The 17118-nt window shown below is 63.4% G+C and overlaps 1 protein-coding gene across 1 annotated transcript in view; it reads right to left on the bottom strand.

The window, feature by feature from the left end:
• aldh1l1 (aldehyde dehydrogenase 1 family, member L1) overlaps window positions 1-17118 on the bottom strand; it is a 71265-nt gene that overhangs the window by 16156 nt on the left and 37991 nt on the right. The window contains exons 15-16 of the mRNA XM_063068276.1: window positions 7798-7903; window positions 3493-3580 (exon numbers count right to left, since the gene is read on the bottom strand). Of these exons, the coding sequence (XP_062924346.1) occupies window positions 3493-3580; window positions 7798-7903 (194 nt within the window). The remainder of the gene's footprint in view (window positions 1-3492; window positions 3581-7797; window positions 7904-17118) is intronic.

The following is a 17118-nucleotide window of genomic DNA, read 5'->3' on the forward strand; positions in this document are numbered from 1 at the left end:
CGTGGGAAGGGTAGTACTGATGGAGGGTCACACCGTGGGAGGGATGATACCGAGGGAGGGTCACACCGTGGGAGGGGAGGGGAGGGTACCGAGGGAGAGTCACACTGTGGGAGATGCGGTACTGAGGGAGGGTCACACTGTGGGAGGAGTGGCACTGAGGGAGGGTCACACTGTGGGAGGGGTGGTACCGAGGGAGGGTCACACTGTGGGAGGGGTGGTACTGAGGGAGGGTCACACTGTAGGAAGGCTGGTACCGAGGGATGGTCACACTGTGGGAGGGGTGGTACTGAGGGAGGGTCACACTGTGGGAGGGCTGGTACTGAGGGGGAGTCACACTGTGGGAGGGGTGGTACTGAGGGAGGGTCACACTGTGGGGGGCGGGTGGTACCGAGGGAGGGTCACACTGTGGGTGGGGTGGTACCGAGGGAGAGTCACAATGTGGGAGGGGTGGTGCCAAGGGAGGGTCACACTGTGGGAGGGGGGTGGTACTGAGGGAGGGTCACACTGTGGGGAGGGGTGGTACTGAGGGAGGGTCACACTGTGGGAGGGGTGGTACTGAGGGAGGGTCACTCTGAGGGGGGGTGGTACTGAGGGAGGGTCACACTGTGGGAGGGTGGTACTGACGGAGGGTCACACTGTGGGAGGAGTGGTACCGAGGAAGGGTCACACTGTGGGGGGGGGTACCGAGGGAGGGTCACACTGTGGGGGGGGTGGTACCGAGGGAGGGTCACACTGTGGGGGGGTGGTACCGAGGGAGGGTCACACTGTGGGGGGGGGTACCGAGGGAGGGTCACACTGTGGGAGGGGTGATACTGAGGGGGAGTCACACTGTGGGAGGGGTGGTACTGAGGGAGGGTCACACTGTGGGGAGGGGTGGTAATGAGGGAGGGTCACACTGTGGGGGGGTGGTACTGAGGGAGGGTCACACTGTGGGAGGGTGGTACCGAGGGAGGGTCACACTGTGGGGGGGGGTGGTACTGAGGGAGGGTCACACTGTGGGAGGGGTGATACTGAGGGGGAGTCACACTGTGGGAGGGGTGGAACTGAGGGAGGGTCACACTGTGGGGAGGGGTGGTAATGAGGGAGGGTCACACTGTGGGGGGGGGTGGTACTGAGGGAGGGTCACACTGTGGGAGGGGTGGTACTGAGGGGGAGTCACACTGTGGGGGGGTGGTACCGAGGGAGGGTCACACTGTGGGGGGGGTGGTACCGAGGGAGGGTCACACTGTGGGGGGGTGGTACCGAGGGAGGGTCACACTGTGGGGGGGGGGTACCGAGGGAGGGTCACACTGTGGGAGGGGTGATACTGAGGGGGAGTCACACTGTGGGAGGGGTGGTACTGAGGGAGGGTCACACTGTGGGGAGGGGTGGTAATGAGGGAGGGTCACACTGTGGGGGGGTGGTACTGAGGGAGGGTCACACTGTGGGAGGGTGGTACCGAGGGAGTGTCACACAGTGGGGGGGGGTGGTACTGAGGGAGGGTCACACTGTGGGAGGGGTGATACTGAGGGGGAGTCACACTGTGGGAGGGGTGGAACTGAGGGAGGGTCACACTGTGGGGAGGGGTGGTAATGAGGGAGGGTCACACTGTGGGGGGGGGTGGTACTGAGGGAGGGTCACACTGTGGGGGGGGGGTACCGAGGGAGGGTCACACTGTGGGAGGGGTGATACTGAGGGAGGGTCACACTGTGGGAGGATCACACTGTGGGAGGGGTGGTACCGAGGGAGGGTCACACTGTGGGAGGGGTGGTACCGAGGGACGGTCACACTGTGGGAGGGGTGGTACCGAGGGGGAGTCACACTGTGGGAGGGGTGGTACTGAGGGATGGTCACACTGTGGGAGGGGTGATACTGAGGGAGGGTCACACTGTGGGAGGGGTGGTACTGAGAGAGGGTCACACTGTGGGAGGGGTGGTACCGAGGGAGGGTCACACTGTGGGAGGGGTGGTACTGAGGGAGGGTCACACTGAGGGAGGGGTGGTACCGAGGGAGGGTCACACTGTGGGAGGGGGGTACCAAGGGAGGGTCACACTGCGGCAGGGGTGGTACCGAGGGAGGGTCACACTGTGGGAGGGGTGGTACTGAGGGAGGGTCACACTGTGGGAAGGGTGGTACCGAGGGAGTGTCACACTGCAGCAGGGGTGGTACCGAGGGAGGGTCACACTGTGGGAGGGGTGGTACTGAGGGAGGGTCACACTGTGGGAGGGGTGGTACCGAGGGAGAGTCACACTGTGGGAGGGGTGGTACCGAGGGAGGGTCACACTGTGGGAGGGGAGGTACTGAGGGAGGGTCACACTGAGGGAGTGGTGGTACCGAGGGAGGGTCACACTGTGGGAGGGGTGGTACCGAGGGAGGGTCACACTGTGGGAGGGGTGGTACTGTGGGGGGGGGGTCACACTGTGGGAATGGTGGTGCCAAGGGAGGGTCACACTGTGGGAGGGGGGTACTGAGGGAGGGTCACACTGTGGGAGGGGTGGTACCGAGGGAGGGTCACACTGTGGGAGGGGTGACACTGAGGGAGGGTCACTCTGAGGGAGGGGTGGTACTGAGGGAGGGTCACTCTGAGGGGGGGTGGTACTGAGGGAGGGTCACTCTGAGGGGGGGTGGTACTGAGGGAGGGTCACACTGTGGGAGGGTGATACTGAGGGAGGGTCACACTGTGGGAGGGGTGGTACCGAGGGAGGGTCACACTGTGGGGGGGTGGTACCGAGGGAGGGTCACACTGTGGGGGGGGGTGGTACCGAGGGAGGGTCACACTGTGGGGGGGTGGTACCGAGGGAGGGTCACACTGTGGGAGGGGTGGTACTGAGGGAGGGTCACACTGTGGGAGGGGTGGTACCGAGGGAGGGTCACACTGAGGGAGGGGTGGTACCGAGGGAGAGTCACACTGTGGGAGGGGTGGTACCGAGGGAGGGTCACACTGTGGGAGGGGGGTACCGAGGGAGGGTCACACTGCGGCAGTGGTGGTACCGAGGGAGGGTCACACTGTGGGAGGGGTGGTACTGAGGGAGGGTCACACTGTGGGAGGGGTGGTACCGAGGGAGGGTCACACTGTGGGAGGGGAGATACTGAGGGAGGGTCACACTGTGGGAGGGGTGGTACCGAGGGGGGGTCACACTGTGGGAGGGTGGTACCGAGGGGGGGTCACTCTGAGGGAGGGGTCGTACCGAGGGAGGGTCACTCTGAGGGGGGGTGGTACTGAGGGAGGGTCACTCTGAGGGGGGGGTGGTACTGAGGGAGGGTCACACTGTGGGAGGGGTGGTACTGTGTGGGGGGGGTCACACTGTGGGGGGGGGGTCACACTGTGGGAGGGGTGGTACTGTGGGGTGATCACACTGTGGGAGGGGTGGTACCGAGGGGGGGTCGCACTGTGGGAGGGTGGTACCGAGGGAGGGTCGCACTGTGGGAGGGTGGTACCGAGGGAGGGTCACACTGTGGGAGGGTGGTACCGAGGGAGGGTGTATAATTTTCCCACAAGGACTGTGTACCTACCAGCTCCAGGTAAAATATTCACAACTCCCTTGGGGAATCCAGCCTTTACTGTCAGCTCTGCAAATTTCAGCGCCGTCAAAGGAGTCACCTGTGGGAATGGACGGGATATCATGGGCATCTGTAACTGTCTGCCTCTCCGTGTGTTGGGGATTTACTCGTTCGGATTCAGGACAGCCCACAGCATCATCTGAGGAGACGTTTTGGGCAGCACGATCATGGACTGGTTAGGTCATGCTTTTCAGTGCCCGTGTCCCAGGTTCGATTCCCACTGCTGTCCGTAAAGAGTTTGTATGTTCTCCCCATGACCCTGTGGGTTTCCTCCGGGTGCTCGGGTTTGCGCCCCATTCCGGAGTCGTTCGGTTAGGGTTAGTAACTTGTGTGCATTCTATGATGGCGCTGGCAGTGTGACAACTGCCGGACGACCCCGGCACGTGCTCAGACTGTGCTGGCCATTCCACTTCGTGTTCGGATGTTGAGTACTTGTGACAAATTAAGCTCATCTTTCACCTTTGGGACACGCTGCCAGGTTGTCTGATGGGCGGAAGGGCCTGTTTCTGGGCTGTGGTGCTCTGTGACTCTATGGATTTCACTCAACCCTGAGATCAGTAGCTTTCTAGGTGTTCGAGGGCTGAAAGGATATGGAGCCAGGCCGTGTACTGGTTTTGAGGTGGAAGATTGGCCGTGATCACAGGGAGTGGGTCAGACTGTGGGGGTGAATGTGTCGGACTGAGGGGGGGTGAATGGGTCAGACTGTGGGGGTGAGTGGATCAGACTGAGGGAGGGTAAATGGGTCAGACTGAGGGGGGTGAATGGGTCAGACTGAGGGGGGTGAATGTGTCGGACTGAGGGGGGGTGAATGGGTCGGACTGAGGGGGTGATGGGTCGGACTGAGGGGGGGAATGGATCAGACTGAGGGGTGAATGGGTCAGACTGAGGGGTGAATGGGTCAGACTGGGGGGTGAATGGGTCAGACTGAGGGGGTGAGTGGATCAGACTGAGGAAGGGTAAATGGGTCAGACTGAGGGGGGGTGAATGGGTCAGACTGAGGGGGTGAATGTGTCAGACTGATGGGGGGTGAATGGGTCAGACTGATGGGGGGTGAATGGGTCAGACTGAGGGGGTGAATGGGTCAGACTGGGGGTGAATGGGTCAGACAGAGTGGGGTGAATGGGTCAGACAGAGTGGGGTGAATGGGTCAGACAGAGAGGGGGTGAATGGGTCAGACTGAGGGGGTGAATGGGTCAGACTGGGGGGGTGAATGTGTTGGACTGAGGGGGGTGAATGGGTCAGACAGAGAGGGGGTGAATGGGTCAGACTGAGGGGGGTGAATGGGTCAAACTGAGGGGGTGAATGTGTCAGACTGAGGGGGGTGAATGGGTCAGACTGAGGGGGGTGAATGGGTCAGACTGAGAGGGGGTGAATGTGTCAGACTGAGGGGGTGACTGGGTCAGACTGAGGGCGGGGGGTGAATGGGTCAGACTGAGGGGGGTGACTGGGTCAGACTGAGGGGGTGAATGGGTCAGAGACTGAGGGGGGTGACTGGGTCAGACTGAGGGGGTGAATGTGTCAGACTGAGGGCGGGGGGTGAATGGGTCAGACTGAGGGGGGTGACTGGGTCAGACTGAGGGGGTGAATGGGTCAGACTGAGGGGGGTGACTGGGTCAGACTGAGGGGGTGAATGTGTCAGACTGAGGGCGGGGGGTGAATGGGTCAGACTGAGGGGGGTGACTGGGTCAGACTGAGGGGGTGAATGTGTCAGACTGAGGGCGGGGGGTGACTGGGTCAGACTGAGGGGGTGAATGGGTCAGACTGAGGGGGTGAATGTGTCAGACTGAGGGCGGGGGGTGAATGTGTCAGACTGAGGGGGGTGAATGGGTCAGACTGAGGGGGTGAATGTGTCAGACTGAGGGTGGGGGGTGAATGGGTCAGACTGAGGGGGGTGAATGGGTCAGACTGAGGGGGTTAATGGGTCAGACTGAGGGGGTGAATGTGTCAGACTGAGGGTGGGGGGTGAATGGGTCAGACTGAGGGGGGTGACTGGGTCAGACTGAGGGGATTAATGGGTCAGACTGAGGGGGTGAATGTGTCAGACTGAGGGCGGGGGGGTGAATGGGTCAGACTGAGGGGAGTGACTGAGTCAGACTGAGGGGGTTAATGGGTCAGACTGAGGGGGTGAATGTGTCAGACTGAGGGTGGGGGGTGAATGGGTCAGACTGAGGGGGTTAATGGGTCAGACTGAGGGGGTGAATGTGTCAGACTGAGGGCGGGGGGTGACTGGGTCAGACTGAGGGGGGTGACTGGGTCAGACTGAGGGGGTGAATGTGTCAGACTGAGGGCGGGGGGTGACTGGGTCAGACTGAGGGGGTTAATGGGTCAGACTGAGGGGGTGAATGTGTCAGACTGAGGGCGGGGGGTGAATGGGTCAGACTGAGGGGGGTGACTGGGTCAGACTGAGGGGATTAATGGGTCAGACTGAGGGGGTGAATGTGTCAGACTGAGGGGAGTGACTGGGTCAGACTGAGGGGGTTAATGGGTCAGACTGAGGGGGTGAATGTGTCAGACTGAGGGTGGGGGGTGAATGGGTCAGACTGAGGGGGGTGACTGGGTCAGACTGAGGGGGTTAATGGGTCAGACTGAGGGGGTGAATGTGTCAGACTGAGGGCGGGGGGTGACTGGGTCAGACTGAGGGGGGTGACTGGGTCAGACTGAGGGGGTGAATGTGTCAGACTGAGGGCGGGGGGTGACTGGGTCAGACTGAGGGGGTTAATGGGTCAGACTGAGGGGGTGAATGTGTCAGACTGAGGGCGGGGGGTGAATGGGTCAGACTGAGGGGGGTGACTGGGTCAGACTGAGGGGATTAATGGGTCAGACTGAGGGGGTGAATGTGTCAGACTGAGGGGAGTGACTGGGTCAGACTGAGGGGGTTAATGGGTCAGACTGAGGGGGTGAATGTGTCAGACTGAGGGTGGGGGGTGAATGGGTCAGACTGAGGGGGGTGACTGGGTCAGACTGAGGGGGTTAATGGGTCAGACTGAGGGGGTGAATGTGTCAGACTGAGGGCGGGGGGTGACTGGGTCAGACTGAGGGGGGTGACTGGGTCAGACTGAGGGGGTGAATGTGTCAGACTGAGGGCGGGGGGTGACTGGGTCAGACTGAGGGGGTTAATGGGTCAGACTGAGGGGGTGAATGTGTCAGACTGAGGGCGGGGGGTGAATGGGTCAGACTGAGGGGGGTGACTGGGTCAGACTGAGGGGGTGAATGTGTCAGACTGAGGGCGGGGGGTGACTGGGTCAGACTGAGGGGGTTAATGGGTCAGACTGAGGGGGTGAATGTGTCAGACTGAGGGCGGGGGGTGACTGGGTCAGACTGAGGGGGGTGACTGGGTCAGACTGAGGGGGTGAATGTGTCAGACTGAGGGCGGGGGGTGACTGGGTCAGACTGAGGGGGTTAATGGGTCAGACTGAGGGGGTGAATGTGTCAGACTGAGGGCGGGGGGTGAATGGGTCAGACTGAGGGGGGTGACTGGGTCAGACTGAGGGGGTGAATGTGTCAGACTGAGGGCGGGGGGTGACTGGGTCAGACTGAGGGGGTTAATGGGTCAGACTGAGGGGGTGAATGTGTCAGACTGAGGGTGGGGGGTGAATGGGTCAGACTGTGTTTCCCGCTCCTGTCCTGAGTTGTCGAACTGTGCTTGTGCACGGTGACGGTGAGCAAACGGATCCCCAGTGCAATCAGATGGACTCTGGACATCACAGTCCATCTCACTGTGATCTTGCACCTCATTGCCTGCCTGCACTGCACTCTCTCTGTGACTGAAACACTTTATTCTTTATTCTGTCAGTGTTTTCCCTTGTTCTACCTCAGTGCTCTGTGCAAAGATCTGATCTGCATGAACAAAAAATCCAAAAGTTAACAGGAGCAAACTGCTGGAGGAACTCAGTAAGTCAGGTCACAGCTGGAAAGGAACAGTTTCTGTTGTTATATGCACGTGTCCATCTGCGGACAGTTGCAATGGAAAACTTACTTGCAGCAGCTTTGCAGACGCAGAGCATCAAACAAGCAGCAATCACAAGAAAGGAAACATGAGTCAGAACGGAAAATAAAGGAGGTCCATTTTGATGATAGTGGTCCTACAGTGAGCTAGCAATTTACGTTGCGCTGGCTGCTTCAGGGTCTGAAAGATTGAAGGGAATAACTGTTCCTGAACCTGCTGCTGCGGGACCAGGCTTCCAGGTTTGTTCATCAAATTTCCCACTGCACCTCGTTACATGTGACAGTGATAACCCCATTTACTGACTTACATACCTGTGCAGGCTTCAGGACCACGGTGTTACCTGCAGCGAGACAGGCTGCCGTCTTCCACGCCAACATCATCAGCGGGTAGTTCCACGGGATCACAATTCCACAGACGCTAAAGGCAGAGGGATGCCGGGAGAAAGCAGAGGTCAGCGCTGGATCCAAAATCAGCCCACGGTGATCATGGTCTTGCCCACAGCTGGACAACCAAGACCGCACAGAACAGGAGCAGAATCGGCCATTCGGCCCATCGAGTCTGCTCTGCTATTCCATCATGGCTGATTTATTATCCCTCTCAACCCCACTCTCCTGCCTTCTCCCCGTAAACATTGATGCCCTAACTAATCAAAAACCAATGAGCCTCCACTTTAACTACACCCAATGACAGCCTCCACAGTCATCTGTGGCAATGAATTCCACAGATTCACCACCCTCTGGTCAAAAAATTCCTCTCCATCTCAGTTTTAAAGGTATGTCCCTCTGTTCTGAGGCTGTGCTTTCTGGTCCTAAACTCCGCCACTATCGGAAACATCCTCTCCACGTCCACTCTGTCTAGGCCTTCCAATATTCAATAGGTTTCAAGGAACTCTCCTCTCATTCTTCTAAACTCTGGTGATTACAGGCCCAGAGCTATAACAAGCTCCTGCCATGTTAACCCCTTCATTCCTGGGATCATTGTTGTGATGTCCTCTGGATGCTCTCCAACGCCAACCCCGAAGCTGCTGACAGTGCTCCACGTGCCGTCTGACCATTGTCTTACAAAGCCTCAGCAATGCTATTTGCCTCCTTCACCACCACATCAACCTGCAAGTTAACCTTTCAGGAATCCTGCACAAGGACCCCCAAGTCCCTTTGCACCTCCAATTTTCCAGTTTTCTCCCCCTTTAGAAAATAGTACACTTCATTCCTTCTACCAAAGTGCATGACCATACACTTCCCAACACTGGATTCCATCTGCACGTTCTCTCAACCTGTCTCAGCCCTTCTGCAGACTCCCTGCTTCCTCAACACTACCTGTCCCTCCACCCATCCTCAAAAGTGACCTGGCCTGGGCACAGCGCTGTAGGGCAGGCGTAAAGACTGAGAGGGTTTGGAAAGGTTTACTGAAGTGATCTCAGGAACGAGGGATGAGAGTTACCCGGAGAGACTGGAAATTCTGGGCAGCTTCTCCTTGGAACAGAAGAGGTTGTGGCGAGGTGGGAGGGAGAACAGAGAGAGGGGAAGGAGAGGGGGAAGAGGGATGGGGAAGGAGAAAGGGGAAAGGGGTCGGGGAGAGTGAGGAGAGGGGGCGAGAGGGGGAGGAGGGATAGGGGAGGGGAGAAGGGGGAGGGAGAGAAGGGGAGGGAGAGAAGGGGGAGGGAGAGAAGGGGAGGGAGAGAAGGGGAGGGAGAGAAGGGGAGGGGGAGAGAGAGAGGGGAGGGAGAGAGGGGGAGGGAGAGAGGGGGAGGGAGAGAGGGGGAGGGAGAGGGGGGGGAGAGAAGGGGGAGGGAGAGAAGGGGAGGGGAGAAGGGGGAGGGAGAGAAGGGGAGGGAGAGAAGGGGGAGGGAGAGAAGGGGGAGGGAGAGAAGGGAGAGGGAGAGAAGGGGAGGGAGAGAAGGGGGAGGGAGAGAAGGGGGAGGGAGAGAAGGGGGAGGGAGAGAAGGGGAGGGAGAGAAGGGGAGGGAGAGAAGGGGGAGGGAGAGAAGGGGAGGGAGAGAAGGGGAGGGAGAGAAGGGGAGGGAGAGAAGGGGGAGGGAGAGAAGGGGGAGGGGGAGAGGGGGAGGGAGAGAGGGGGAGGGAGAGAGGGGGAGGGAGAGAGGGGGAGGGAGAGAAGGGGGAGGGGAGAAGGGGGAGGGGAGAAGGGGGAGGGAGTGAAGGGGAGGGAGAGAAGGGGAGGGAGAGAAGGGGGAGGGAGAGAAGGGGGAGGGAGAGAAGGGGAGGGAGAGAAGGGGAGGGAGAGAAGGGGAGGGAGAGAAGGGGGAGGGGAGAAGGGGGAGGGAGAGAAGGGGAGGGAGAGAAGGGGGAGGGAGAGAAGGGGGAGGGAGAGAAGGGGAGGGAGAGAAGGGGGAGGGAGAGAAGGGGGAGGGAGAGAAGGGGGAGGGAGAGAAGGGGAGGGGAGAAGGGGAGGGGAGAAGGGGAGGGGAGAAGGGGAGGGGGAGGGAGAGAGGGGGAGGGAGAGAGGGGGAGGGAGAGAGGGGGAGGGAGAGAGGGGGAGGGAGAGAGGGGGAGGGAGAGAAGGGGAGGGAGAGAAGGGGAGGGAGAGAGGGGGAGGGAGAGAAGGGGAGGGGAGAAGGGGGAGGGGAGAAGGGGGAGGGGAGAAGGGGGAGGGAGAGAAGGGGGAGGGAGAGAAGGGGGAGGGAGAGAAGGGGAGGGGGAGAAGGGGAGGGGGAGAAGGGGAGGGGGAGAGGGGGAGGGGGAGAGGGGGAGGGAGAGGGGGAGGGAGAGAAGGGGAGGGGAGAAGGGGGAGGGAGAGAAGGGGAGGGAGAGAAGGGGGAGGGAGAGAAGGGGAGGGAGAGAGGGGGAGGGAGAGAAGGGGAGGGAGAGAGGGGAAGGGAGAGAGGGGGAGGGAGAGAGGGGGAGGGAGAGAGGGGGAGAGAAGGGGGAGGGAGAGAAGGGGAGGGGAGAAGGGGAGGGGAGAAGGGGAGGGGAGAAGGGGAGGGGGAGGGAGAGAGGGGGAGGGAGAGAGGGGAGGGAGAGAGGGGGAGGGAGAGAAGGGGGAGGGGAGAAGGGGGAGGGGAGAAGGGGAGGGGAGAAGGGGGAGGGAGAGAAGGGGGAGGGAGAGAAGGGGGAGGGAGAGAAGGGGAGGGAGAGAAGGGGGAGGGAGAGAAGGGGGAGGGAGAGAAGGGGAGGGGGAGAAGGGGAGGGGGAGAAGGGGAGGGGGAGAGGGGGAGGGAGAGAGGGGGAGGGAGAGGGGGAGGGAGAGAAGGGGGAGGGGAGAAGGGGGAGGGAGAGAAGGGGAGGGAGAGAAGGGGAGGGAGAGAAGGGGAGGGGGAGGGGAGAAGGGGGAGGGAGAGAAGGGGGAGGGAGAGAAGGGGGAGGGAGAGAAGGGGAGGGAGAGAAGGGGAGGGAGAGAAGGGGGAGGGGAGAAGGGGGAGGGAGAGAAGGGGGAGGGGGAGAGGGGGAGGGAGAGAGGGGGAGGGAGAGAAGGGGAGGGAGAGAGGGGAAGGGAGAGAGGGGGAGGGAGAGAGGGGGAGGGAGAGAGGGGGAGGGAGAGGGGGGGAGAGAAGGGGGAGGGAGAGAAGGGGAGGGGAGAAGGGGGAGGGAGAGAAGGGGGAGGGAGAGAAGGGGGAGGGAGAGAAGGGGGAGGGAGAGAAGGGGGAGGGAGAGAGAAGGGGGAGGGAGAGAAGGGGGAGGGAGAGAAGGGGGAGGGAGAGAAGGGAGAGGGAGAGAAGGGGGAGGGAGAGAAGGGGGAGGGAGAGAAGGGGAGGGAGAGAAGGGGAGGGAGAGAAGGGGAGGGGAGAGAAGGGGAGGGAGAGAAGGGGGAGGGGGAGAGGGGAGGGAGAGAGGGGGAGGGAGAGAGGGGGAGGGAGAGAGGGGGAGGGAGAGAGGGGGAGGGAGAGAAGGGGGAGGGGAGAGAAGGGGGAGGGAGAGAAGGGGAGGGAGAGAAGGGGGAGGGAGAGAAGGGGGAGGGAGAGAGAGGGGAGGGAGAGAGGGGGAGGGAGAGAAGGGGAGGGAGAGAAGGGGGAGGGGGAGAAGGGGGAGGGGGAGAGGGGGAGGGAGAGAGGGGGAGGGAGAGAGGGGGAGGGAGAGAGGGGGAGGGAGAGAAGGGGGAGGGGAGAAGGGGGAGGGGAGAAGGGGGAGGGAGAGAAGGGGAGGGAGAGAAGGGGGAGGGAGAGAAGGGGAGGGAGAGAAGGGGAGGGAGAGAAGGGGGAGGGGAGAAGGGGGAGGGAGAGAAGGGGGAGGGAGAGAAGGGGGAGGGAGAGAAGGGGGAGGGAGAGAAGGGGGAGGGAGAGAAGGGGAGGGAGAGAAGGGGGAGGGAGAGAAGGGGGAGGGAGAGAAGGGGAGGGGAGAAGGGGAGGGGAGAAGGGGAGGGGAGAAGGGGAGGGGGAGGGAGAGAGGGGGAGGGAGAGAGGGGGAGGGAGAGAAGGGGAGGGAGAGAAGGGGAGGGAGAGAGGGGGAGGGAGAGAGGGGGAGGGAGAGAAGGGGAGGGAGAGAAGGGGAGGGAGAGAGGGGAGGGAGAGAGGGGGAGGGAGAGAAGGGGGAGGGGAGAAGGGGGAGGGGAGAAGGGGAGGGGAGAAGGGGGAGGGAGAGAAGGGGGAGGGAGAGAAGGGGGAGGGAGAGAAGGGGGAGGGAGAGAGAAGGGGAGGGGGAGAGAAGGGGAGGGGGAGAAGGGGAGGGGGAGAAGGGGAGGGGGAGAAGGGGAGGGGGAGAGGGGGAGGGAGAGAGGGGGAGGGAGAGGGGGAGGGAGAGAAGGGGGAGGGGAGAAGGGGGAGGGGAGAAGGGGGAGGGAGAGAAGGGGAGGGAGAGAAGGGGAGGGAGAGAAGGGGAGGGAGAGAAGGGGAGGGAGAGAAGGGGGAGGGAGAGAAGGGGGAGGGAGAGAAGGGGGAGGGAGAGAAGGGGAGGGAGAGAAGGGGAGGGAGAGAAGGGGGAGGGGAGAAGGGGGAGGGAGAGAAGGGGGAGGGGGAGAGGGGGAGGGGGAGAGGGGGAGGGAGAGAGGGGGAGGGAGAGAAGGGGAGGGAGAGAGGGGAAGGGAGAGAGGGGGAGGGAGAGAGGGGGAGGGAGAGAGGGGGAGGGAGAGGGGGGAGAGAAGGGGGAGGGAGAGAAGGGGAGGGGAGAAGGGGGAGGGAGAGAAGGGGGAGGGAGAGAAGGGGGAGGGAGAGAAGGGGGAGGGAGAGAAGGGAGAGGGAGAGAAGGGGAGGGAGAGAAGGGGGAGGGAGAGAAGGGGGAGGGAGAGAAGGGGAGGGAGAGAAGGGGAGGGAGAGAAGGGGAGGGAAAGAAGGGGAGGGAGAGAAGGGGAGGGAGAGAAGGGGGAGGGAGAGAAGGGGGAGGGGGAGAGGGGGAGGGAGAGAGGGGGAGGGAGAGAGGGGGAGGGAGAGAGGGGGAGGGAGAGAAGGGGGAGGGGAGAGAAGGGGGAGGGAGAGAAGGGGAGGGAGAGAAGGGGGAGGGAGAGAAGGGGAGGGAGAGAAGGGGAGGGAGAGAAGGGGAGGGAGAGAAGGGGAGGGAGAGAAGGGGGAGGGGGAGAGGGGGAGGGGAGAGGGGGAGGGAGAGAGGGGGAGGGAGAGAGGGGGAGGGAGAGAAGGGGGAGGGGAGAAGGGGGAGGGGAGAGGGGGAGGGAGAGAAGGGGAGGGAGAGAAGGGGGAGGGAGAGAAGGGGGAGGGAGAGAAGGGGGAGGGAGAGAAGGGGGAGGGGAGAGAGGGGGAGGGAGAGAAGGGGAGGGAGAGAAGGGGGAGGGAGAGAAGGGGGAGGGAGGAGAAGGGGGAGGGAGAGAAGGGGGAGGGAGAGAGGGGAGGGAGAGAAGGGGAGGGAGAGAAGGGGAGGGAGAGAAGGGGGAGGGAGAGAAGGGGAGGGAGAGAAGGGGAGGGGAGAAGGGGAGGGGAGAAGGGGAGGGGAGAAGGGGAGGGGGAGGGAGAGAGGGGGAGGGAGAGAGGGGGAGGGAGAGAGGGGGAGGGAGAGAAGGGGGAGGGGAGAGAAGGGGGAGGGAGAGAAGGGGAGGGAGAGAAGGGGGAGGGAGAGAAGGGGGAGGGAGAGAGGGGGAGGGGAGAAGGGGAGGGGAGAAGGGGAGGGGAGAAGGGGAGGGGAGAAGGGGAGGGGGAGGGAGAGAGGGGGAGGGAGAGAGGGGGAGGGAGAGAAGGGGAGGGAGAGAAGGGGAGGGAGAGAGGGGGAGGGAGAGAGGGGGAGGGAGAGAAGGGGAGGGAGAGAAGGGGAGGGAGAGAGGGGAGGGAGAGAGGGGGAGGGAGAGAAGGGGGAGGGGAGAAGGGGGAGGGGAGAAGGGGAGGGGAGAAGGGGGAGGGAGAGAAGGGGGAGGGAGAGAAGGGGGAGGGAGAGAAGGGGGAGGGAGAGAGAAGGGGAGGGGGAGAGAAGGGGAGGGGGAGAAGGGGAGGGGGAGAAGGGGAGGGAGAGAAGGGGAGGGAGAGAGGGGAGGGAGAGAGGGGGAGGGAGAGAGGGGGAGGGGAGAAGGGGGAGGGGAGAAGGGGAGGGGAGAAGGGGAGGGAGAGAAGGGGAGGGAGAGAAGGGGGAGGGAGAGAAGGGGGAGGGAGAGAAGGGGGAGGGAGAGAAGGGGGAGGGAGAGAGGGGGAGGGAGAGGGGGAGGGAGAGAAGGGGAGGGGAGAAGGGGGAGGGGAGAAGGGGGAGGGAGAGAAGGGGAGGGAGAGAAGGGGAGGGAGAGAAGGGGAGGGAGAGAAGGGGGAGGGAGAGAAGGGGGAGGGAGAGAAGGGGGAGGGAGAGAAGGGGAGGGAGAGAAGGGGAGGGAGAGAAGGGGAGGGAGAGAAGGGGAGGGAGAGAAGGGGGAGGGGAGAAGGGGGAGGGAGAGAAGGGGGAGGGAGAGAAGGGGGAGGGAGAGAGGGGAGGGAGAGAGGGGGAGGGAGAGAGGGGGAGGGAGAGAGGGGGAGGGAGAGAGGGGGAGGGAGAGAAGGGGGAGGGGAGAAGGGGGAGGGGAGAAGGGGGAGGGAGAGAAGGGGGAGGGAGAGAAGGGGGAGGGAGAGAAGGGGAGGGAGAGAGGGGGAGGGGAGAAGGGGGAGGGGAGAAGGGGAGGGGAGAAGGGGGAGGGAGAGAAGGGGGAGGGAGAGAAGGGGGAGGGAGAGAAGGGGAGGGAGAGAAGGGGAGGGAGAGAAGGGGGAGGGAGAGAAGGGGGAGGGAGAGAAGGGGGAGGGAGAGAAGGGGAGGGGGAGAGAAGGGGAGGGGGAGAAGGGGGAGGGGGAGAAGGGGGAGGGGGAGAAGGGGGAGGGAGAGAAGGGGAGGGAGAGAAGGGGAGGGAGAGAAGGGGAGGGAGAGAAGGGGAGGGAGAGAAGGGGGAGGGGGAGAGGGGGAGGGGGAGAGGGGAGGGGAGAGGGGGAGGGAGAGAGGGGGAGGGAGAGAAGGGGGAGGGAGAGAAGGGGGAGGGAGAGAAGGGGGAGGGAGAGAAGGGGAGGGAGAGAAGGGGGAGGGGAGAAGGGGGAGGGAGAGAAGGGGGAGGGAGAGAAGGGGGAGGGAGAGAAGGGGGAGGGAGAGAGGGGGAGGGAGAGAAGGGGAGGGAGAGAGGGGAGGGAGAGAGGGGGAGGGAGAGAGGGGGAGGGAGAGAGGGGGAGAGAAGGGGGAGGGAGAGAAGGGGAGGGGAGAAGGGGGAGGGAGAGAAGGGGAGGGAGAGAAGGGGAGGGAGAGAAGGGGGAGGGAGAGAAGGGGGAGGGAGAGAAGGGGGAGGGAGAGAAGGGGAGGGAGAGAAGGGAGAGGGAGAGAAGGGGGAGGGAGAGAAGGGGGAGGGAGAGAAGGGGGAGGGAGAGAAGGGGGAGGGAGAGAAGGGGGAGGGAGAGAAGGGGAGGGAGAGAAGGGGAGGGAGAGAAGGGGGAGGGAGAGAAGGGGGAGGGAGAGAAGGGGGAGGGAGAGAAGGGGAGGGAGAGAAGGGGAGGGAGAGAAGGGGAGGGAGAGAAGGGGAGGGAGAGAAGGGGGAGGGAGAGAGGGGGAGGGAGAGAGGGGGAGGGAGAGAGGGGGAGGGAGAGAAGGGGGAGGGGAGAAGGGGGAGGGGAGAAGGGGGAGGGAGAGAAGGAGGGAGGAGGGGAGGAGAGAAGGGGAGGGAGAGAAGGGGAGGGAGAGAAGGGGAGGGAGAGAAGGGGGAGGGAGAGAAGGGGGAGGGGAGAAGGGGGAGGGGAGAAGGGGGAGGGAGAGAAGGGGAGGGAGAGAAGGGGAGGGAGAGAAGGGGAGGGAGAGAAGGGGAGGGAGAGAAGGGGGAGGGAGAGAAGGGGGAGGGAGAGAAGGGGGAGGGAGAGAAGGGGGAGGGAGAGAAGGGGAGGGAGAGAAGGGGAGGGAGAGAAGGGGGAGGGAGAGAAGGGGGAGGGAGAGAAGGGGAGGGGAGAAGGGGAGGGGAGAAGGGGAGGGGAGAAGGGGAGGGGGAGGGAGAGAGGGGGAGGGAGAGAGGGGGAGGGAGAGAAGGGGAGGGAGAGAGGGGGAGGGAGAGAGGGGGAGGGAGAGAGGGGGAGGGAGAGAGGGGGAGGGAGAGAAGGGGAGGGAGAGAAGGGGAGGGAGAGAGGGGAGGGAGAGAGGGGGAGGGAGAGAAGGGGGAGGGGAGAAGGGGGAGGGGAGAAGGGGAGGGGAGAAGGGGAGGGAGAGAAGGGGGAGGGAGAGAAGGGGGAGGGAGAGAAGGGGGAGGGAGAGAAGGGGGAGGGAGAGAAGGGGGAGGGAGAGAGGGGGAGGGAGAGGGGGAGGGAGAGAAGGGGAGGGGAGAAGGGGGAGGGGAGAAGGGGGAGGGAGAGAAGGGGAGGGAGAGAAGGGGAGGGAGAGAAGGGGAGGGAGAGAAGGGGGAGGGAGAGAAGGGGGAGGGAGAGAAGGGGGAGGGAGAGAAGGGGAGGGAGAGAAGGGGAGGGAGAGAAGGGGAGGGAGAGAAGGGGGAGGGGAGAAGGGGGAGGGAGAGAAGGGGGAGGGAGAGAAGGGGGAGGGAGAGAGGGGGAGGGAGAGAGGGGGAGGGAGAGAGGGGGAGGGAGGAGGGGGAGGGAGAGAAGGGGGAGGGGAGAAGGGGGAGGGGAGAAGGGGGAGGGGAGAAGGGGGAGGGAGAGAAGGGGGAGGGAGAGAAGGGGGAGGGAGAGAGGGGGAGGGGAGAAGGGGGAGGGGAGAAGGGGAGGGGAGAAGGGGGAGGGAGAGAAGGGGGAGGGAGAGAAGGGGGAGGGAGAGAAGGGGAGGGAGAGAAGGGGAGGGAGAGAAGGGGGAGGGAGAGAAGGGGGAGGGAGAGAAGGGGGAGGGAGAGAAGGGGAGGGGGAGAGAAGGGGAGGGGGAGAAGGGGAGGGGGAGAAGGGGGAGGGGGAGAAGGGGGAGGGAGAGAAGGGGAGGGAGAGAAGGGGAGGGAGAGAAGGGGAGGGAGAGAAGGGGAGGGAGAGAAGGGGGAGGGAGAGAAGGGGGAGGGGGAGAGGGGGAGGGGGAGAGGGGGAGGGAGAGAGGGGGAGGGAGAGAAGGGGGAGGGAGAGAAGGGGGAGGGAGAGAAGGGGGAGGGAGAGAAGGGGAGGGAGAGAAGGGGGAGGGGAGAAGGGGGAGGGAGAGAAGGGGGAGGGAGAGAAGGGGAGGGAGAGAAGGGGGAGGGAGAGAGGGGGAGGGAGAGAGGGGAGGGAGAGAGGGGGAGGGAGAGAGGGGGAGGGAGAGAGGGGGAGAGAAGGGGGAGGGAGAGAAGGGGAGGGGAGAAGGGGGAGGGAGAGAAGGGGGAGGGAGAGAAGGGGGAGGGAGAGAAGGGGGAGG

This window comes from Mobula hypostoma, chromosome 15 (assembly GCF_963921235.1).
Source record: "Mobula hypostoma chromosome 15, sMobHyp1.1, whole genome shotgun sequence".
NCBI lineage: Eukaryota > Metazoa > Chordata > Chondrichthyes > Myliobatiformes > Myliobatidae > Mobula > Mobula hypostoma.